Source organism: Zonotrichia leucophrys, chromosome 3 (assembly GCF_028769735.1).
Source record: "Zonotrichia leucophrys gambelii isolate GWCS_2022_RI chromosome 3, RI_Zleu_2.0, whole genome shotgun sequence".
Lineage (NCBI taxonomy): Eukaryota > Metazoa > Chordata > Aves > Passeriformes > Passerellidae > Zonotrichia > Zonotrichia leucophrys.
Window position 1 is genome coordinate 105,678,817 of NC_088172.1, and position 22,252 is coordinate 105,701,068.

The 22,252-nt window shown below is 48.4% G+C and overlaps 2 protein-coding genes across 4 annotated transcripts in view; one reads left to right on the plus strand and one right to left on the minus strand.

Moving 5' to 3' along the window:
* Nucleotides 1-22,252, minus strand: part of PAK5 (p21 (RAC1) activated kinase 5) — a 209,407-nt gene that overhangs the window by 102,960 nt on the left and 84,195 nt on the right. The window lies entirely within an intron of this gene.
* LOC135445060 (uncharacterized) lies at nt 726-13,188 on the plus strand. Its single transcript, XM_064707097.1, has 4 exons — nt 726-1,197; nt 10,622-10,747; nt 11,742-11,848; nt 12,865-13,188. The coding sequence occupies exons 1-3, from the start codon at nt 804-806 to the stop codon at nt 11,843-11,845; spliced, it is 624 nt and encodes a 207-aa protein (XP_064563167.1). The 5' UTR covers nt 726-803; the 3' UTR covers nt 11,846-11,848; nt 12,865-13,188.

Genomic DNA, 22,252 nt, shown 5'->3' on the forward strand with positions numbered 1-22,252 from the left:
GGGCTCTCCCAGTTCTGCAGAGGCTACAGCTGCAGCAGGAGCCCTGCTCTGAGCCCTGCAGTCAGAGGTGACTATGCCCCCTGCCATGGCACTGCTCTGCCTGCCTGGGCAACAGCAGAACCCTCCCTTCAATCCCTGCTGTCATTTGGAAAAGCTGTTTCTGCAGCACCCAGCCTGTTTCCTGTCTCTGAGGTGAGTGACCCCTGGGCTGGCACAGTCCCCAGCCCAGCAGCACAGGGCTCCCAGGGTGGTTTGTTTAACAGCACAGCAGGAGCTGCTTACGCAGGGCAGGGCTCCCGCTCCTGTGCCCGCCTGGATCCCTGCCCAGACTCACCGAAACCACCTGTGTTACAGCAGTAGGACAGTGGCAAATTCAAGAGCCTCAGAGTGCCGAGCAGATATGGGGGAATATTTCAGCTTCATGGTTTCTCAGTGCTACGCACACACTCCTTGAAGAAATCCCTTCAAACTGTCTGCTCCCAAACAACCTATATACATCACTGGCCCCAAAGATGACACTTGATGAAAGAGCCTTACAAAACCAATCCTCACATTTCAGCCAGCAGAGCATCCAAGTGCACGGCCAAGCCAAGCCAAACAGCACTGCTCTGGCCTGGCAGCGTGTGTACGTGGCTTGCAATGCCCATTGTTGCTCCATCCCAGAGAATGAGTCACCCTCCCCAGGGCTGTGCCTTGCCCCCGCACGTTTCGCAAGGCTCCTGCCTTTATAACAGCGTGGTGCTGCTTCTGGCAGATCGCTGGGCTGCCTGCAGAGCCACGGGCAGCAGCCAATCCTCCTCACCATGATTCTCCTCCTGCAGTACTTCTTCATGCTGGCCACAGACCTGGTGCTGGCCATGACCCTCTCGTGCCTCTTCTACACCTTCGCGTGCGCCTCCATTGCGTTGCTGACCTGCTGCGCCATCGTCTTCTCCTTCGGCAGCGCCGAGAGGAGCGCCGACGTCAAAGGGAGAGCCATCGTCATCCTAGTGTCCAACAGCTCCATCGGCAGGATGTTTGCAAGGAACCTGGACAGAGCAGGCTTCGGGGTGTCTGCTGCTCAGTGGCCTGCCCGGGAGGAGAGGACAGTGACACAAGAGTGCCCATCCAACAAGGAGGTAGCCCAGCTGCACCTGACCGAAGATGAGTATCAGAAGACAGTGAAAACCTTCATAGAAAGCCACTTATCCCTGAAAGGTAACCAACCTCTAGGGCAAACTTGTGGGTTGTGCCTACTGTAGAAATTAAAATGCACAGGATTGTGAGGTCGTAGTTCAGCAAATGAGGAAGGCAGGAATGCTTTAGCAAATGGTAATAACACTCTAACTGCAATGCATTTTGTTGTGCAAAACAAAAATTTTGCTTTTTCCAGGGGAAAGAGCCTGCTTTGGTGGCTGTGAAAGGCCCCAGCAGACCCCAGTCCCTGAAGGAAGGCAAGGTAGGCCAAGGAAGGAGGGGGAGAAGGTCCTATCAAGGCACAGAGGTCTGGACTTGCTCTGAGAAGAAAACACAGAAACGAACAATGGGGAGCAAAGCCTAGACAGTGACCTCAGGTGAAGGAACGTGTCTGATCTTTAACCTCTTCTGGATTAAAAAGGAACCCAGCTGAGCTCCCTCTTGGCTTCCTGGCTGCTGTGGGATTCCTAAGAGTCAGGTCAGAGCTTTATGTGGCAGGCTGGGACAGAGTCCCTGAGCCACGCTGCCATTGTTCCTGTGCGTGGCAGGCTGGGACAGAGTCCCTGGGCCACGCTGCCATTGTTCCTGTGGGAATACAGGAGTGAAGGCAGCCTGCAGAGCTCACGTGGGACAGCACGGGGCAGGTGTCCCGCTGAGGGCACGGCTGTGGGCACTGCTGGGCTACGGGGTTACAAGGGAAGAGGCCAAGCCCTCTCCTGCTCTGCAAGCCCACCTAAGGGCCCTGGGAGCCGCAAAGCTCTCTCCTTCCCCATCCCTCTGCTCCTGGCTCTCTCTCTGCGGTCTCTGCAAGGCTCCCCTTGGGCTCTCCCCGGGCAGCCTGCTGGCATCTCAGAGAGCACCCCCGTGTCCCCAGGACAAGTAAGAGCCTTGGTACCGCTGCCCAGCACTGAAAGCTGTCTCTGTGCTCCCAGGCCCTGCAGAGGAAGGACATGTTGGAGGTCAGAGCACGCCCAGGAAGGCTCCAGCACTGCAGACGCCCTTGGAGGGGCAGTAGGGACCCCTGGCAGCCCCTGCAGCTGCTCAGGACACAGCTCCCTGCAGTGCCCTTCTCTCAGCAGCCCAGCACCAGCAGTGCCTCTGCAACTCTGCATGGCCCAGGACGCACCCCCAGCTCACTGCCTGCGTGCAGGCTCCACAGATGGCTCCCTGCACGCCAGCAGCGGGCTCCACACCGAGTGCTCAGCTGCCTGCACGAGCATTTTGGCTCATTTACCCCAGGAAAATTACTCTGCTAAAACCTTCTTGTGTGGACAGGGCCTAGAAGCTCCCCAAGCTGAGCATCAGCATAATCCTGCTCTGGAAATGAACAACAGAGGCTTTCTTAACCAGTAATGATCTGTGGGAGCTGGTGATTTCTGTGGGCCTGTGCTGTTCTAATGAAATGAGGCTCCAGCACAGTGATACCTGTCTTCTTTTGCTCTTGACTAGTTTGGTCCCCCTGCTAGTTAAAGGCTTTTGCTGGTGTCACATTGTTTTGACAGGGGGATCTGTCGTAGGATCCGTGAGGTTTTACATTTAGGATCTCCTGCATAATATTCACATCACAGATGTGGATGTTGAAATGTATTTCCCAAGTGCTGACCCAATTGCATGGCAGATCAAAGCAGTAAGTTGGGAGGGAAAAGAAAAATAAAAATAAGAGAAAAATAAAAAGAGAAAGAAAACCTCACTGTTTTCTTGGGTTTCTTTGTTTACAGTTTTGAGTGAGTGCTGATATTCATTTTGCAAAATTTACCGTGGTATTTTTGGCATGGGTTAGGTGAACATGAACACTCACCACCAATAATAATGAAAGAATTTAAACCAAATCTAAAACCTACATTGGTGGGTCCCCACATGCAGTTTGGTCAGCAGGATCTGGACAAGGGCAGGAGAAGAGTTAGTGCTGTAGGGCAGAACCATTACACAATCTTCGCTATTTAGAAACTTCTCTTATGCACTTTGTGTGTGCCATTTTTAGTTCCTAAAGAAAGGAACCTTTACTAGTTTTTTATGGGTTTTGGTCTTTTTTTTTTTTGATTACTTGTCCCTATAGGAGGTTTTTACCATTGTATCTTTGCTATAGTAAATAAAAAAATACTTGTTCTATATAATGAAATCTTTTAAAATTCATCTTAGATGCCTTTCAAGGTAACACAGTGAAGACAGAATCCCCCAGCCATGGTTGCTTCAAGAATTAAAATAGTTATGATAGCTAAGATAATCTACTTTTCATTCTAGTACAGGCCCAGCAACTCAAATTTTCAGGCAGGCTAGCACCTGTATTTTGCAGTGACTGTACAAGTTAATAAGATGCTACCAGGCCTAAGGAGAATGTAACAAAGACACAGAGAAATGCAAGCCAGCCCCCTTCCAAATTCTTCCTTTGCTGTGTGATAGCTTAGCTCAGTTCATAAAAAGCCTTTAGTGCTTCTGGCTTTTAGCCTTTGGTGCCTTTAGATCAGATATTCAAACTTTCTCTGTGACCAAGAGGTCAAAGAGACAGAGGGAAGAAGAGGAGAGAAGGAGTTTGATTGCTCACCTGCAGCAGCTGAGCCTGCAGTGTCAGGTATTGCAAGAGCCCCTGGCATGGTGTCCAAGCCCTCTGTGATGTGCTGCTGGTGGAACTGCTGTGCTGTGCTGCTCTGGGCAGGTGCCTGGAAACGCTGGCAGTGCCTCAGTAGCCTCGAGAGGGACTGCAGCGAGGGTGGGGCAGGGCAAGGAGGAAAGGAGCAGGGATGGGCAGAGCCCAGAGACAGCACCCTGACCTGACACACAGGGCTCAGAGAAGCAGAGGGCTCCCCTTTACCTGCTGGAGCCCCTGCTGTCACAGCTCCCGGGGTTCATCTTCACACACAACAGCCCCAGGCTGGGCTAAGCCAGCACAGCCTGGGCACAGCATCACACAGCTGGCTGACTGGGAGGGGCCAAGGGACACCTTCCACTAGAGCTGCCTGCTCAAAGCCCATCCAGCCTGGCCCTGGACGCTTCCAGGGATGGGGCATCCTCTGTAATTCCCCAGGTTCCCACAGGAGAGATGATCCTTGATGTGAGCAATGCCTCACACTGCACAGCCTTCCTTGGTTTGTTCAGATCTCTGCTATGCTGAAGCTGCTTACGCAGTTCTGTTGGTTTTCACTGCGTCAGGATTTCATGTCTTGTACCTGGACCTCAGATAACACCTGACAACTGCTGGGTTCTTAGGTGCTTACCATCTTCCATCTCTGTCCCTGTCTCTCAAACAGGAAGGACAATAACCTCTGCACAAGCAGAGGAATAACTGATGCAAATTAATAACATTAATTCCTAAATAAACACACTCTCACCACCACACTGCACCATGGTTTCCAGACCAGTAGCAAATGCATGTTCCAAGCCTTGCTCTGCAGGCTCCAAAGGGCTGGAAAGAGCTGCCTGTGCAGACAGCCAGGCCAGTGGGAGTTATTGAACTGTCATCCTCGGCCATCTGTCCCCATCTCCATGTTGCTGTTGGCAAAGCAGCTCTCATGACCTCTCCCTGAGTGAGTGCAGATCACCTTATCATGGGATCAGTTTAAATAGGTGTGCTAAGCCCTGTTAATGCAGCTCATTACTTTCCTCTGTGCGCCGTGGGACACTGATGCAATCTCTGAGCAGGGCTGCCAGGGCAGGCAGGCCAGCCTGGGCAGCTGGCTCTGGTCAGGAGGGTGGCACAGCTCAGGGACACGCTGCCACAGCTGGTCCTTCTGAGGAGGGTGGCACAGCTCAGGGACACACTGGCACAGCTGATCCTGGTGAGGAGGGTCAGGGACACGCTGGCACAGCTGGTCCTGGTGGAGGTGGGTCAGGGACACGCTGCACACTGCCCGGTCAGCCCCTCCGGTCAGCTGAGGAGGGTGGCACAGCTCAGGGACACACTGCACAGCTGATCTGGTGAGAGGGTCAGGGACACCTGGCACAGTGTCCTGGGAGGTAGGGCAAGGACAGCGGACACACTGGCACAGATGGTCCTGCTGAGGAGGGTGGCACAGCTCAGGGACACACTGGCACAGCCAGTCCTGCTGAGGAGGGTCAGGGGCACACTGGCACAGTGGCTGCAGGGTGCCTGCAGCCCCCTGGCTCCTCGGGCAGTCTCCACCTGTCCCAGAGGCCAGGCTGCTTTCGCACCTCTGCTGTGCAGCAGGCAGCAGTGGTAGATGCTCTCCTGGTACTTCCCCTTGCCTTGCACCTCTCCTTCAGCATTCCCAGACTTTAGCTGGCCACAGTTTGATCCAGAATGGCTCTCTGGGGACACAGACCCAAAGAAAGACCCTACTGCGAGCCTGGACAGGAGACAGAAACATGGGAACTGCTGCCTTGTGTGGTGTTCACACTGTAGAAGCTCTTCTCTTCCTAAGGATGCCAGGGTGGCTGATGAGGTTATTTTATCGGAAGGTAACCCTTACTCACTGTCCATGCTGTGCTTTCCTTAGGACAAAGGCAAGGCCACCCAGCCATTCCTACTCTCAGAGCAGAGAGAAAGCCCAGCTTTCTTGTGGAACAGCCTGGCTTAGTGCGTGGCACGAGCGGCCGTTCCCACAGCCTCAGAGATGGATTGAACAGATGCAATAATCATTGACTGCAATAAACTACAAGGGAGTAGGAATGAATAAAGCAAACAAAATCATATACTCATGCAATTTTAAAGAGTACTGCATTATTTAACTTCACTCAGCTACAACAACTGCAGGCCACCTTGGACAAATCAGCCCATTTTCCAAGCTGTAAATGACCACGTTTGGACTTAGGAATGAAATGAATAATTTTTGCAGCTATGCTTTTGTGCCTTTAATGGGGGTTATCCAGAAGTTTTTGAAAAACTGGCTTGCAATTATATTGCCTTCCTGTTTCTTGGGGATTTATCAAAACCAGAGAAGCACTTTGATACCACAGCATCAGGGCTATGAAACAGCCCAGAGAGAGAAAACAGACCTCATTCTGTTTTCCTCTATAGGCTGGGAGGAGTTATTTTAAGATGAAGGGGAGTTCCCCACTCAAAGCATCTTTTTAAAAATAGGAGTCTGTGCATCATCTAGAGTCAAGGTGTCTTTTTCTTTTTCCAAAGGAAGCCCTGCATCCAGTAACTCTGGGCACTTTATGGGAGGCAATTCCCACTTCCTTAAAGTGGTTTTGTATTCTCCTGTTTCAACAGACAAGTTTTCCACCAAGCACTGAGCACCCAGGCCATGCACATGGACCCTCCTGATTAAAGGGTTGCACAAGCCAGGAAAGCTGCAGCAACACTTGCCCCTCATCCCCATCCCTCACTCACTGCCAGTGGGCAGAGCCCATTTGGGTTCAAAACCTCCATCCCAAAGCTTTGCTTTTTTGCTTGTGGGTGGCCAGAGGACCACTGCTGGCAAACCAAGACCTTTAAGCAGTAACTACAAGTGCCTGTTGGCCTGCCCTACGTTACAAAGGGGGTTGTTTATCTGGCTGCACTCAGAACACATTGCCATGCTCACCACTAACACCAGCCATGAGGACGAGATGCAAAGAGGAGGAGGTGAAAGAGCCAAACACTGCCAAGGTCTTTTTTATCATTCTTCTAAATTTGCTGTTTGCAGACAGGAACAGAAGTGGAGCATTTCCCAAAAAGAAACCAAACAAAGCCCAGGCAGTTGGATGCTTATGTTAGACTGGCTCTTAAATTCTGCCAGAAGCCATTTTTAGCATCCTAAACCAGCATCCTCTTCACACTGCCCCCACTTAGCTCATGTGAATTTTAGTCCTAAACCACAAGTTCATCTTACAACAAGATTACAACAAGACAAGAGTTTGATTTCCAAACTGCATCAATCATTACACCACACAAGACTGAAGAGTATTTTTAGAGACTGCCAAAAAGACATCTGTATTTATGATATGTCATTCTTTAAACAAGTGATCAACTCCTTTTCATGCAACTGCAGTGGCAGGATTGGAGACCCTGCAAAGGAAAATAAACCCAAAGTATCTGGGAAGCTATTTATTTATCACTTGTGCATGATGCTAAACTAATCTCTGATTCTGGAAGCCATTGGAAATAATCACAGGTGTAACATAACCTTTACACTAATTTAAGAACTTCCCAGACAAGAGATTAGCTTTGCAGTTTAGAGATGCTGTCTTTTATTAACCAGAGCTGGGCAGCTTCTGATCAGAAAATGTTTTTGAAAAATACGAGGATTGAAGCCCAAAGAGTTCTACAAATCTGTGTCTTTTCCAAAAAATGCAGTTTGCCAAAGTGTGCATGTGCACCTGGATGCTTTTACTCTACCCCTTACCTCAGTCCTTCAGAAAATCTTTCTAGAGGTCAGTTTTAACAGGGAAAGGGAATCAAGTGAGAGAAAATATTTCTGCAGCTCTGCTTTCCCATATTACACTGTTTGGAGACAGAAACCTGCTGAACAGTTCTAACACATATGCTCAGAGACTTAATTTGAATTATGCGGTAAAACTGAATGTGCATAAAAATGGAACACTTCTGTATATGATAATTGGAACACTTCTGTATATGATAATTAAATACTTCCCTAATACAAATAAATTATCTTTGTGGTTACACAACGTCTGAGTAGATGATTTATTTTAAATCTACTCTGTTCATATTGCCTATTTAACAGACTGTTTTCCCAACACTTGTGCTGCAAACTCCAAGGTAACACAGAAGGATTGTGTGGCATTTTCAGCAGGAAAAGAGGGACCAGAACAAACTCTTGTGTGGAGTTCTCCTTGCAGCAGGACAGAGCACTTGGCCAGGTCCATGGTCAGCTCAGCCCTGGAGCTTTGCTTTGGCACTGCACGGATCCTCTGCTTTCCTGAGGGGAAAAGCCTGCCAGGTACAGCCAATGGCACTAAAGCTCTTAATTACCCCAACACAGAGCTGAATTTCATCCCTTGGTAGGCTGACTTAGAAATACTGACTTCAAAAAGTGGCATCAGTTTAGGCCAGGCAACCATCTGCCACCAGAGGGTTAAAAATCAACATGTTTTACACATTATTGAATTTTAAATGCAGGTGGTGAAAACATTTTAGACCTGATGCTTCATTATCATTAGTCAAATAATTTGTTCTGACTATGTCATAAAAAAAAACATTTAAAAAAGGATTACCTCCCTTCTATTCTTGGGTGCCTTCTCCTGGTCTCTAGAACTACATTTATTCTTAAGCATTCACTCCTCTGGTTTGGTCAGATAGCTTGCAATCTATGAGCTGTCTGATAAGGAATTACACTGCCAGGCAGCATTAATTTCTAACTCCTGATTGGATGTAACTTTCTAAACCAACAGACTGAGGCACAACAAACAGTTATTTTCAATAACTATTGTTATTGAACAGTATTCCTATTTCCTCCCACAAAAACATTTCTCACCACAGAACCATTCCCAGTGGTTAATCCAGACATTTACACCTGTATGTGTCTGTCTGGCACAACACCTGGCTGCTTCTCTCATTCCCTTTTCCCTCCAGATCTCATTTAAATCCCATTCTGCCTGGTCCTCAATGTAGACACCTAACAAACACCACAGAAGTCCAATTAAACCTTACAGCAGAGCCAAAATATAGTAGCCCAGAAAGTTTTTGATTTTTCTAATCCTGTTCTGGATCTGAACTGCACTTTTCCTGTAGGAGTCCAGGTGCCTTTCATTACAGCCTTGTTTTGCCCACTCCCATTTTAAGTGGCCATTATTAAATTAACTGAGGTGTCACCAATCTTAAGCTAAAATTCCTTTCAGATCTCTTACCTTCCTTTCCTTCCCTGGGGCCACCTTTGTGGTTTCATATTAAATATACTAAAAATGCATTTTCTCTCTTTTGTTGCTATCCAAGACTTGCACAAAATCAGGAAAGCTTTTAGTCCTCATCAGAGATTTGAATTTCCATCCTGTTTTAAATTATGAAGGGCACATTTTCCAATGAATAAACACACTAATGGAAAACTCCCGAGCATTCCCCATACCCATACACCCAGCATTAACTAATTTACCAGGTATCAAACTGCAAAGGGAGGGACCAGGTCCTTATCCATCCATTCAGGAGCAGCAGACTGCAGTGTTATATAAATAAGGTCCAGAAAATAAAAATACAGGCAGAAATAGGAGAATAAACTACAATCTAAAATGATTAAAGAAAAGGTCTACAATAACACAGAGAAGGCCAGCCCCCAGATGTCTGGATGCCAGCAGCAGAGGTGACAGGAGGAGCGCTCCCACTGTCCCTCTGCTCTCTGCATGCCTCTCTTCAGAGCCCTGAGCAGATTTTGATTCATGGCACCAGCTCCAGGGCACGGATCACGTCTGCGTGCGTCACTCATGGGGACACGATGCAGAACAGGTCACTGCAGTGACTCTGCCACTCAGCCACGGCAGCAGGGGGCAGGGGAGCTGCTCCCAGCTCTGCTTCCTGAGGGGCAGCCCGGCCAGCGCTGACAAGGACAGTGCTTGGCCAGGCAAACGTCACCTGAGCTTTGCCAGGGCTCTGGCTACAGCCCTAGGGAGGCGCCTTCCTTCCTTCACACCTTGTCCTGCCTCTCTCCAAGGCAGTGCCCTTCCTCAAGCAGCAGGTCACCACAGCGCCCAGCCTTCCCTGTCCCATGGATGCACTGGAGCAGCCACCAGGTTCCTCAGAAATATGGCTCCTAGGCACACACTGCGTTTCTATGGGTCAGAGCCCCTTGGCTTCTGTTTTGAAGTTACACAAGCAAACAGAAAAAAAATCCAAGATATTCACTATGGCACAGACAGAAGTGCCCCAGCTCTCATTCATTTTTTTTCTACTGAGTAAAAAACTTTTATACCTGAATATGCCCCCGTGTGATGTTTGGATGTAATAGCTTGGCATTACAAAGGAAATAAGCGCCTTAAAGAGAAGAGGTCTCATTCAGGGATGGTTTCTAATAAGTGTAATTTGATTTTTCCTCAAGCAAATTTCTTGGAAAATACTTCCCTTGCTTTGCTTCTAAGAAAAGCAATTTGCTAACATTTGTCTGATCATAAAATTGATTTGACCTTCTGCAAATAATCTGACTTCCCAGTGGGCTGCTGAACTTTCTGAAGTGCAATAGGTTGTTCATAGAACACAGCTTTCTCTTGTTTATTCTGAATAGCCTCTTTGTATAACTGATGGAAACACTGCCAAAGCTTTTGCAAAAACAACTTTAAGGAAGTGGTAAAAACTAAAGATTTGAAATGTAGTAGCACATTTCAGCGGACAGAAAGGGAGAATGGCTACCTGTGAACCAGCTCTGTTGCTCATGCTGGCAGTGTTGCACAGCAGGGACTGCTGCTATTGAGCTCGTTGCCCTCGGGTTCCTAATGAGAGTGAGTTACAGGCGGCAGGATTTCATCAGTGGCTGCTGCGTCTCTGGAGCAGCGTGCCCGGGTGCTGGGAAAGCTCTGGGTGAGCTGGCCGAGCTCCCAGCCTGCTCTGTGCTTCGCTTGGCAGGCATGTACGGGCAGATGAGGAAGCCGTCCATCCTGATCTGGGACGAGGGGGCTGCGGACACACAAGCGTCCTGCGAGGGCAGGAGCGCTCCCAGGGCGCCCCGCAGGAACCGCCTGCTGCGCACAGGTACAGCTCACACCCTGCCCCGACTGCAGCAGGGCACGGCCTTTGCAACGCTGCAGCCAGCACAGCGCTCCTGGCTCAGTATTCTCCCCACAACTTCAAAACAAAGCTCTTGTTTGTGCCCACTTCTCACCACACAGCTTAAAGTGGGGCTTTAAAGGTTTTAGCTAATATTCTGGAAAAGTGCTGCTCTTTCAGACTGGACTTTTAAAACAGACTACCTGGGTAGGACAGAGCCAACACGCCCAAAATCAGCTCTGCAGAGCTCCCACTGTCCCAGGGACCAGCTGAGTTCCCTCCTCCTGACACAGCAAATAAAACCCCATGGCTCCCATCAGCAAAATGCAGTTCAGTAACTGGCAGCACCAGGCTGTTATCAGATGGCAGAAATTCTCCTCTGGTTTGCTCTTCCTGTGGAAAATACTGCTGCCTTTAGCATGCACTTGGAAGAGCTGTGTTGTCAGTTGTTTGTAGGAAGGAAGACTTCCTGATTAGAAATAACACTCTAATTAAAGCATGGCTTTATTTATGTTACATTCATTTGTAGTAACTTATTCAGTTATAAATGAAAAGCAATAATATTTAATTTTAGCTGTGTGTGAAACCTCTTCTGTGAGGCTGCCACCACTGGAAAGGTGTTCCCTGGGCTTGTACAAGCCTCCACAACACAGGCAGGTTCTGGCCCTGGGCAAGGGATGGACCCCGTAAAAGGGGTCCCTGCACCCCGTAAAAGAGCAGTAACAAAAATAAAACTGCAAGAGCAGGCAGCTAAATACTCCTTCATGAAATAGCAGGAAAAAGTAGGCATCTCCTCCTTTCCCAAGTGATAAGATGTGGAATATGTGCCAGAAAGATGAGGTAAACAATCAAGAAATACCCAAGTACCTCCAGGGTGGTCACTGGGAATCCAAAGCCCATAGAGGCTGTGCTAAAAAAGCTTTTTTTTGATGCATTAATGTTATCTTTAGCTATTGAGTTAGTGTCATTTTTCTATTAGCAGCTCTCTGCATCTCAGTCCTGTGTCACCCAGTGACCTGTGTCCTGACTCTCCTGAAGAGAAGCCCACAGCTGCTTGTGCCTCTGCTGAAGCCCAGAAAGTGACAGGTGAGGCAGCACCTCCCAGCTCAGTTACCTGCCAGAGGTAACCTGCACCTCCTGCTCCTCTGCTGGGGCAGGGAACGGGTCCCAGCGGTGGCAGAGGGCTGGGGGACAGCCCGGGGGCAGCCCGTGCAGCACGGTGACACCCCAGGGACGCTGCAGGGAGGGGTCCCAGCGTGGCAGAGGGCTGGGGGACAGCCCAGGCAGGGGCAGCCCGTGCAGCACAGTGACACCCCAGGGACACTGCAGGGAAGGGTCCCAGCGGTGGCAGAGGGCTGGGGGACAGCCCAGGGGCAGCCTGTGCAGCACGGTGACACCCCAGGGATGCTGCCCCTCTGCCCCAGTGTGGCCCTGAGGAGTCCAGCCCTGGGCACAGCAGTGCACTCACATCAGCAGCAGACACAAAACCAGCCAGCTCAGCCTCCAGCACTGAGGCAGACCATTTACTGCTCTCCAGCACCTCGCTGGATTTTAAGATGCACAATAGTCACCCTTAAAGGGCAACCCCCAAATATCCTGTATCTGTTCACTGCTGGACCATCTCTCCCCAGCTCCTGTATTCTCACTGCTGCAGGCTCCAAAGGCCCTTGAATTCCCTTTCATCCAGCACATGGCTGGAAGAGCAATCAAAATGGTCCCCAACATCCCTGCTTGAAAGGATTCGCCCAGAGCACTCTGTGATTCTCTGGTCCAAGCTTTGGGACAGGAGAGAAAACAGAAAACAAATTAAAACCAGAAAATAAAAAGCCAGGCAGCTGATGATGTGACCTGCCAGCGTCCCCAGTGGGCAGTGTGATCTTTTCTGGCCAGAGGGGAGAGGGTCCCTGGCTCTGCTGTAGCACTCCTGCAGGTGCCTGACTCTCAGCAGCACCTTGGGCCTGCTGAGTGTTGGGTGAGGCCACAGGGCAGGCTCTGATGCTGCATGGGGCACAGAGCTGGCTGAGCCTGTGTCACCAGTGCCCGCTGCCCAGGGAAATGAGCAAACAGCCCCAAAGAGCTCAAACCCTCCTGCTGTCTTCCAGCCAGCAAGGCAACCCGCTGGGCACTGCACACTGGCACTGCCACACCACAATGGAAAACGGAGCGTAGCTGGGATCACAAGTGACAAACTCCTTGCAGCAGGGGATTATGAGCAGTGACTTCAATTGCAAGCCAACAAAAAACCGTGGATGAAGACAGACAACACCTTCAGAACCATGACACAGGTCTGCAGCTCCCTTGCAAGTCTAATCTGTAAGGAAGAGAACCCCAAGACATTGAAATTTTGGGTTGTTCATTACAGTGCTGTACTGTGCACACTGGGATATGCACAGAGGAAAAAACATCTGGGGGTGAAAGGAAATAAAGGAAGAACTCTGCTGGGAAGCAAAATGCTAGGGCTGGGTTTTCATTATCTAAAGGCACAACTCAGAACTGCCTGACTGATGATAAGAGATGTCACCCTCCCAGGGAGCTGGATCCAGGGAGGAAAAGGAAAGCTTTCAAAACAGCTCCTGTAAGACATTAAACCAGCTTAATATCAAATCATTCTGGAAACAAACATTTTAATTCTGTAACATCAAAGCACTGAGAGAGAACATGCTAAAGCAGAAAATTCCTGAATTATAAGCTCGAGGTTTTAGTCTTCACACATTTGGCAAATAACCAGTTACATGAATAATGCCAAACCCATATATTCTGCAGAACATCCCAGGAAATGTTTCCTTTAGTCAGAATCCTGCTCTGAGCCAGCGCTGTCAACTCGCTCAGTGCAAAATCCCATTCTGTGCACATAACCCTGCACAATTTCAGCTGATAACCATTATTTTTCTCCTCCAAAATACGGCAGGGGACATGTGTGGGCTGCTGCATGGCTCCTGCTTCTCTCCCAACGTGACCTTCAAGCAAAGGACGGTGCCTGCTTGTGCACCCCGCAGTACTCAGGGTCTGAAATCAGAGGCATTATGTGAGCAAAGCTCCTGAAGGCCTCAGTGGAAGCTTTGCTGGCCCGAGGACTTGGGAATGGCCTATGTCTGTTTATAAAGCTTTCCAGTCCCCTGGGATACAGGGAACCACTGTGTGCAAGCATAAATTATCACAGTGAGGCAATAGCACCATGAGATAAATCATAATATAACTGCACTGAAAAGTGTGTTTAACACAAATTAGCGATATCAAACTAACACCGAAGTTACAGACTGCTGAAGCTGACTAAGGGATCTGAGTGCCCAGATGCTTTTAATTTGAGTGGCAATGAGGGATTTGAACTCCTTCAATGGTGCTGAATGTTTCATTACTAACGTGTAACACAAACATGAAAGCAACTGGCTTCTCAAGCCTACAAACCTGGCCAAAAGATTCTGGCAACATCTTTTTAGACACATCTCCCCAAGCATACAGCCATTAAAATTAGAGATTCAGAAAATCATGAAAGTATTCCAAGCTTTAATAAATGCTTTCAGGAAAAAATCCAACAATTCCAACATGTTTTTCAATAGATCACTTTGATCCATTTAATGAAAATGTAATTGGGCATAAAAGTCTGCTAAAAGAAAAATAGCTTTAGCACCAAATCCCGTGTCCTGCAACTCAGAACAGAAACAATGGATCACCCAAGATCTGTCCTTTTGCCTCAGTCTCAACTGCAACACTTCCATTTTTTGCACCTTTCTAAGAAAGCACAGAATTGGACTTGAAATAGAACAGATTTTCCTGGGCAACACTGTAAAATTATTTCCCAACAGAGCCTAAATGTTAGTGGTGATGGAGAACCAGAGGGAAGCTGGTTACATGAACACATCCTTTTACCACTTTAAATTATGTTAAGAACTAATCTACTAATCTATTCCTTTATAGATGTCTGCATGCCTGTAAGTATAGTAAGAGAGCATCCCCTTGGGTTGAATCCTCTGCAGCACTGTCACTCCCCTAGTGGCACTCTCTCTCTGTTTGTGAGGACACTTTGTCCTGACTTTCCTCTTCTGAGCAGGGCTCAGACACAGAAACAGCTCCACGGAAACCTGAGCAGGTAGTGCCCACCTCCACACTGGATACTGGGAGCTGTTTCAGACAGCCTGAGGTGAGAAATTTCCCTCCATGTGTTTATTGCATCCAGAGGAGGACAAAGAGGGAGGAGAAGGAAGGGAAGGAAAATAATGATTAGTGTAATGGGATTTGCTATTCTTGTTAATGGTTTAATCAATAGAAACATATACAGAACCCTCTGCCATGCTTGCCATGCTCAAGTGTCTCTACAATTAGCTCAACACCCTTAAGCCATGGTTAGTACCACCTGAATCTCTACCACTCACTTTGGCAACAACAACAAGAGGCAGGAGTGGGATTTCCTGTGCCTAAACTCAGCCCTGCCCGGTGTGTCCTGGCTGTGCTGGGTACCCCAGCCACAGAGTGTGGGTGGGACAGGTCCCAGGACAGGTGGGAATTGCCCAGTGCGAGCAGGATAATCTCACGGTGCCGTGCCCAAGGCTCTGCACCAGACGTGCAGGTGCAGCCCCACGTGCCTCTGCCCTGCAGCCAGCCCAGCACTGCCAGGGCTCTGCAGATCACACACACCCGGCTCTGTGCCTGTCACACACTGCCCCCCGCAGCAGCCCCTGGCTGGAGAGTTCACAGGGAGGGCTGCAGGGGTGCACAAGGCATGGAAGCAGAGGCAGAGCAGGATGAGGCTGAACTGTCCCAGGCTGGCACAGCACCAGCCCCATGGAGGTGCCACACAGGCTGTGCTGAGCTCTGCCCTAGGGAAGCTGTATTTGCAATTGGCACCATGTCAGTTATGGGATGTCACTACTGTCATACCACAGGACACAGCATGTGCTCTAAGGAGCCACAGGCCTTCCTCACAATCCTTTACCTTGATTTTAGGCAGGGAGAGAGAAAGTTGGTGTTAACTTTTGCTTTCATCTCTCTAAATAGATAGTGCCAAAAGCAGATATAAACACCCTATTGGTGTATCAGTGTAAAGCTCATTTAAAAGGCTTAAAACTGACTTTGAAATAAGCTGAGACAATCTCCACACTGACAAGTGCAAGGCAGGGGGAAATAATCTCTCCAAGTGGCAGATTTCCCTGAGGAGCAGCTTTCCCCAGTGCCAGGCTGGAGGGGGGCACCCCTCCATCCCAATGCCTGTCCCCACAGCCTCACGAGAGGGAACCTGGCCCATTTACAGCTGCTCATCTGTGAGCAAACAGCACTGGAACAGTGACTGCCACAGGCAGCATCTGTGCAGAGAGCCTGGATTGCACTTCCACAGCACAGCAACTCCGAAATGTGAAGTCACAAGATTAGTTTGCTATAATGTGTCTAATTTATTTTGCCATTCCCTAGGGATGAAAAAAAAACCCACCAAAAAATAACTATGGGCAATGCTGTTGTATCAGCTCTGAGAAGCATGAAAAACCACAACTGCAAGCAGCATGTCTTATGGGTAGGTGAGTTAATTTAGCCTTTTAAATATTTTTTTTAATAAGGAACAACTGACAAGTTTCCCCTGTGCCACTTGGATGCACTTTGCACTGCACTGTGTCACAGGCCAGCCCAAGGCAGAGCCTGAAATACCATTCCCCACTGACAAGCTCCAAGGAGACACTGAGTAACAACTCTCTCTTGGCTAGGGCCAGCAGGTCAAACCTCAAACACCGACCAAAACCTCAAATACCCACTGCTGGGGCTGAATCCTTTTCCAGAAGAGGGCTCCCACTCCTCTGCCTCTTTTCCAGTGCATGTGAGAAATCTCCCTGCACAGACAGGGCAGTGAAACTGATAGGAGCATTACAGAGTATGACCTGGAGAAAAGAGAAAGCCACAGGCTCTGGAGCCCTAATCCAGGGTTCCAGGAGCCACTGGTATGCCAGACAGGCTATGGATAACGCTGCTGACTGATCATGCCACAACATGTGAACTTGAACATTTCTGTCAAAGAAACCGTAACATTTTTGAGAGCTTAGGTTTAGGCAACTGAGATCAAGCCCATTAGACATTGGTTGCTCCCCAGTTAGCCAGTTCTCCTAATGAGAAGAATTCAGTGAAACACTTTCTTGGCAGCTTGTTTATGAAGCAAAGCAAAAAGTCCAGCTACCTTGGTTATTCCCTATTTGTAGTACTACTTCTGCCGCTTGGAGAGCTGTCAGAAACCTGCTCTACATTGCTGCTCTCTCTCAGCCTCCAAAACCATCACTGAGGGCTGAGGCAGAGTGCAACAAAATCAACAACTTGGACTTCACACACTAATTATCAAGTGGGTTTCAGGTTAGATATTGCGATTTCCTTGTAGCTGCAAGCATCCTCCTACCCTGTTCTTCTCTGCACTCACACACTTAATACTTGTTACTCAAGTGAGTTACACTTACGCATTCAATACTCCCAGAATGAAAACCTTGGGCAACTAAAGCTGCATTCCTGAGAAGACAAGGTTCCCTTTCCATTGGGATGGGATTATGGCTCTGATTTGGTTAAATCAACCTCAATTCATGCTGGTAGATGGGTGTAAATCAGCCCTAGAAGAACCAGAGGTCTAGAATGAATTTCCAGAGAGTATTTAGTCCACTGGCCTGGCTGGGGGAGGACAAGCATAGGCCATTCCTGAGAGCGGGTCCAGCTTATTTTGAAGGAGTTACAGATCTCTCCCAGGAAATCTGCTCCAGTCCTTCACACTCCCTTAGTACCAGATTAGTTACTAAAACCAAAGTGCCCTGATTTTCCCTGGAAGCAATTTATCCCAAAGATTCTTGTCTTAACTGCCAGGGCCAGGAACACCAAATTATTGCCTGACAGCGTTTTGGGGAGAAACAGTCTTGCCCTCAGCCTCCCTCTCCTGAGGATGAGACCCCTCCACCTTCCCTAGCAAATCAAGCCTTTTGGACCTTGGATCAGTCTTCCTGCCTTCCTTTTCCCACTCAACCCAGTCCAGCTCAGCTTGGAAGTACCCTAGGCAAAAGCAAATGCTCCTGCTTGCTGCATTATTGCCCTGGCCACAGGGGAGCAGTCCTGCTCACCCTTCATGTGCCTCTTCTGTAACAGCATGCTGTTGTTTATTGATGGTCAGTTTGTGAGCCATCAACAGCTTTCATCCTCATTGATAAGTCAACTACACTGGAGCTGTTGGTCCCAACCCTGTCATAACTAGAGAATAACCTACATGAAGAGTTTATTGCAACACACAAATCTGTATCAGCAGAGGGACAAAGCACTGTCCCAGCTGCATGGCAAGCTGATTTGGATGGGGTTCTTAGCACCTGTCCACTTGCAAGCACCACACTGAATTGTAACCTGCCCACTGTGCTCACAGCCTTTCCGAAGCGTTGCCAACTGCAAGTTTAAATTGCATGCTCTCTTGCCTCAGCCATTCCACAGGTGTAAACAAAAGATAGATCCCTATCAATTTGCCAACCAGTTTTGCATTAATATATTTTCAGCCATGTAATCATTATAAAGGCACATGTGAAGCAGCTTCAGAACTCAAACCTTTGAGTATGAGCCTCAAAAAAAAAAAAAAAAATCATGCTGCCTGTTAGTCATCCCCTCAATTTCTTCTAGGTGCTCTCCAATAGTTTGGTGATTTGTTCCAGTGTTTTCCCAGGAACCACAGTTAAGCTGACAGGTCTATAATTCTAGATCTGCTTGCTAGCAGCACTTTTGGACCTGCAGCTCAAACCTGCACTACTGGGCTTTGCTCCAACAGACCTTTTTAGCACACATTTAATTAGGAGGGAGAGACATCTGTGGCTGTAGAAGGGTTGAATCACATGCTTATTGCCACACATGTGCTTGGATGTTTGTTTAACTCCTAAAGATAGATACATATAAAAAATCCAAACAAACAAAACCCAACACACCAAACCCAAGCAAAACAGAGATGTATTTTCGTACAGGGCTTATGACTTTAAAAATGGAAATAGCAATAAATACTGAACATTGACTTTTCATTCATCCTAGGAGATCATTCTCCAATCCCCTGTGGTGACTTCTTTTACTACTGTGCTGCTCCACTCTCTTGTTTGGTTAGATTTTTCTCAGATCTCCCATAATACCTCCTACATTATGCCTCCAGCACATTCTTCAGCCTTATTAGTCCTTCCTTTAAGGGAGATAATGAATTGATTAGATGTCACTTAGTCTGTCATGCACTGCTATTGACACCTCTTGCAGCAGCTTTCTGTGCACTCCAAGGGTGTTTTTGTGCTTCTGAAAGACAGAGCACTGACAGCTCTGGAGAGCCAGACTGATCTGCCCCCCAGCTCTGCCCAGCCCAGCTCAAACCCACAGAGCAATTACAGCTCCTGTGGCAATAGAAGGAAAGAGCACACACACTCACCCACACTCCTCCCTCTGCTGCTCCCCATCGTCCCCTCCAAGCTCAGGAAAGCTGTCCTAAAGGCAGTTTGCTTAAACACAGCCCCTGCTCTGCTGCTGCTTAGCAAAGGAAGCCCTTAGAGCTGAGGGGCGGGCTGGACTCCCCCGGTAATGCCTCAGCCCTGCCAGCCCAGTGGATCGTTGTCACAGAGCCACCTGCAGCACCACCCGTGCTGAGCCCCAGCTCCCACCACTTCTGCTCTCTGGGCTTTCCCATTTCTGCTGCTGCTTGCTCCTGGCTTCCGAGCCAGGATGGATGTGGCCAGTCAGGTTTTCTCCCACACCTCTTCTATCTAATCTCTTCATTCTCTCCACATGAATCATTTCCCCAGATCAGCAAAGAGACCTCAAACACACTGCTTATTCCAGACTAAATTTATCTTATGCATACAGAATTGGGGAGGAATTCCAGCTACCAGAGCTCTCTTGCAAGCTAATTATTCTTCAAAGAAGTTTTAGGCAGTCCCAGGGAGCATCTAACTATTGATTTTCTTCTCTGTATAATTTCCCTGAAAAATGTAATCATTCTCCTCCTGTCTCACACTGTCACTTGCCTCTCAGAACAACCTGGGAACAATAAAATAGTGAGATAGAGGGCACCAAGAAGGGCACCATCAAAAAATATATCTCTGTAAAAGCAAACCCAAGAAATGTCTGTAGACCTTGTTTAATATTCATCAGCCAGTGTAGGGTATAACTGAAATCCAAATGCAACTGTTATGAAAATTCAGGCTAGAAAGAAATCAAATGGAGACAGCTCTCTCACTATGCTGCCATTTCAGAGTTTCTCATTTCTGCATTTCTAGCATAAATGTACCACAGAGAGAAATGTTATCGAATACACTGGTTGCTTACAAATGGATCATTTTTATAGAAATTCGTTTATGGAGGTAAAAATAAAAAAAAAGAGAAAAGGATTTGGCAATCTGAGACTCCAAGGAACTGGCCCAGTATAAATCTATTCCTAACACACAATTTTATGGAACAACAAAATAACAATGGAATTGAGATCAGCATATCTTAAAAACCCTGTTGTGCAATAGTAAGCTGGGGTTTTTCCTCCATGTCCTTGCACAAGAAAGCCCTTGACCCGAATAACTTAATGACCATTAAGAATGCCTTGTGGCTTCAGAAGCGTAGCACCTTCAAATACACCTGTAATGGGAATACTGAAGCAGGTACTGAGCTCCCTGCTGCTGCTGCTTTGTTGCTGTGGGTGTGCTATGAGCCCCAGCCCGCTCAGGGAACCATGGAATCATCCCTTGGCACTGCCGGTGAGGCGCCTGCTGAGGGACAGGGCCACCTTTATCACAACCAGCCAACAGAGGCAGGAAGAAAAGGGCTTGTGAGAGGGAACAGGAGAACAGGGCAGAGCAGCCCTGCTTGGCCGTGCCAGTGCTGCCAAAACTCTGCTGTAATGCTGAGCGCTCCTGAGCGTTTAATCGGAACAGGGCTGCACAAGGCCAGCTCCATGAGCTGCCTGTGGGTCTCTGCTGACCTTTGTCAGGGATTTGCTCTTCCCTCCTGCCATGGCCACAGGAACTGATTTTGATTTCTTCCACCCTGGGATTAAAACCTCGCAGGACCTGGGACCAATGTTGGCTCTGAGGCTGCGCTGTCCAAACTCGAGCCTGGTTTAATCCACCCCCTTTCCTCTGGATGTCAAATCACAATTCAGGAGGGGAAATGAAATGCTTTGGAAAGTAGAACACACAATTACCATTAGAGGTAGGCTTTTTTTACTCATTTTCTTCACAGATTTCCAAGTCTTTCCTGTTTCCCTTGGGAAAATGAATTCTTATCAGAAGCTATTTAATGACAGAAAAGGAAAAGCTATTATCAACTTAAAGGAAAAAAACCAGCAAAACAGCTGAGCAAATGTAGTAAACTGTGTCCTGCTGCTGCCAGGCAGAGAGGTTGGTGCTCCGAGCACAGCTCCTTTCGTGTGCCAACACTCAGCTGTGCACCCTGACATTCATTATTTACCAGCCCCTGTGTCACACAGGGCTTTCAGAAACAGGATATTCTTTAGCAACCCAGATAAGAACTCAGCCTCCAAATGTTCCCAGTGCTCCAGGAATGGCTTTGATTCTCAGCAGTCTGGAACACAGCTGTGGCCATCCCTGTCCACTGCCAGAGCAACACCATGGGCTCTGCTGGAAAGGAAGCTGCTTTGAGGGGGGAGCACCATCACAGAGCTGGGCTGCTCTGGCCACATTGTCTGAATCTGAGTCAATTCCAGGCCCCTGACTGTCTGGCACCCTTGGAAATCTGCCAAAATCAAAAAGGAAGTGGGAATGGCCAAGACCCACATGCAGTTTTATCATTAAAACCTTAAATCCAAAGTTCCAAATGTAGAGGCTTAAAGCTATGCTTTGAGTCCCCTGTGAGGAGCATTAAAAATGACCCAGTTTAGAGTGCTGTCAGGGGGCCTTGAACGTGCCCTGTGCTGCTCCAAAGCACCTCCCTTGCATTTGGGGGTCATTCATGGGCATTTGCACGATGGCAAGATGCACCCTGGCAAGATCCCTTCAGGATTTAAAATACATCTATTTTCACTTTCCAGCATTAACAAGAGCACTGTCTTCTACACCTTCAGGCATCTGCATGCCAAGAAATGAGGGCAAGATGCACAGATGCTGCAAGCCAAAGGAGGAGACAAGCTGGGAAGAAGCCAAGCTTCGCCCAGGAGCAGAGTGACATTTCAGAACATTATGCTTGGGAAGGTGCCAGTCCAAGTGATCTGCACTCTGCCTGGGCTGGAAAAGTGAGCCCCCACATTGCTGCAGTGGTGCAGCTGCAATTTCTTACCATGAGGCAAGTGTTAGGGGAGGCAAGAATCCCAAGCCAGGGAAACTGCTCAGCTCAGGTGTACAGGAAAACAGGATATATGGGTGCTGTATGTTCTGCTAAAAGTAGGCCTGTATGAGGGGGCACTAAACAGTCACATTTCCATCCTGTTGTCCTCACAGAGGATCCATGCCAGCCATGCGCTCCCCCTGTGAGCACAGAATCTGCCTGTCTGTGCTGTCCCAGCGCAGGGACAAGGAGGTAACCCCATGC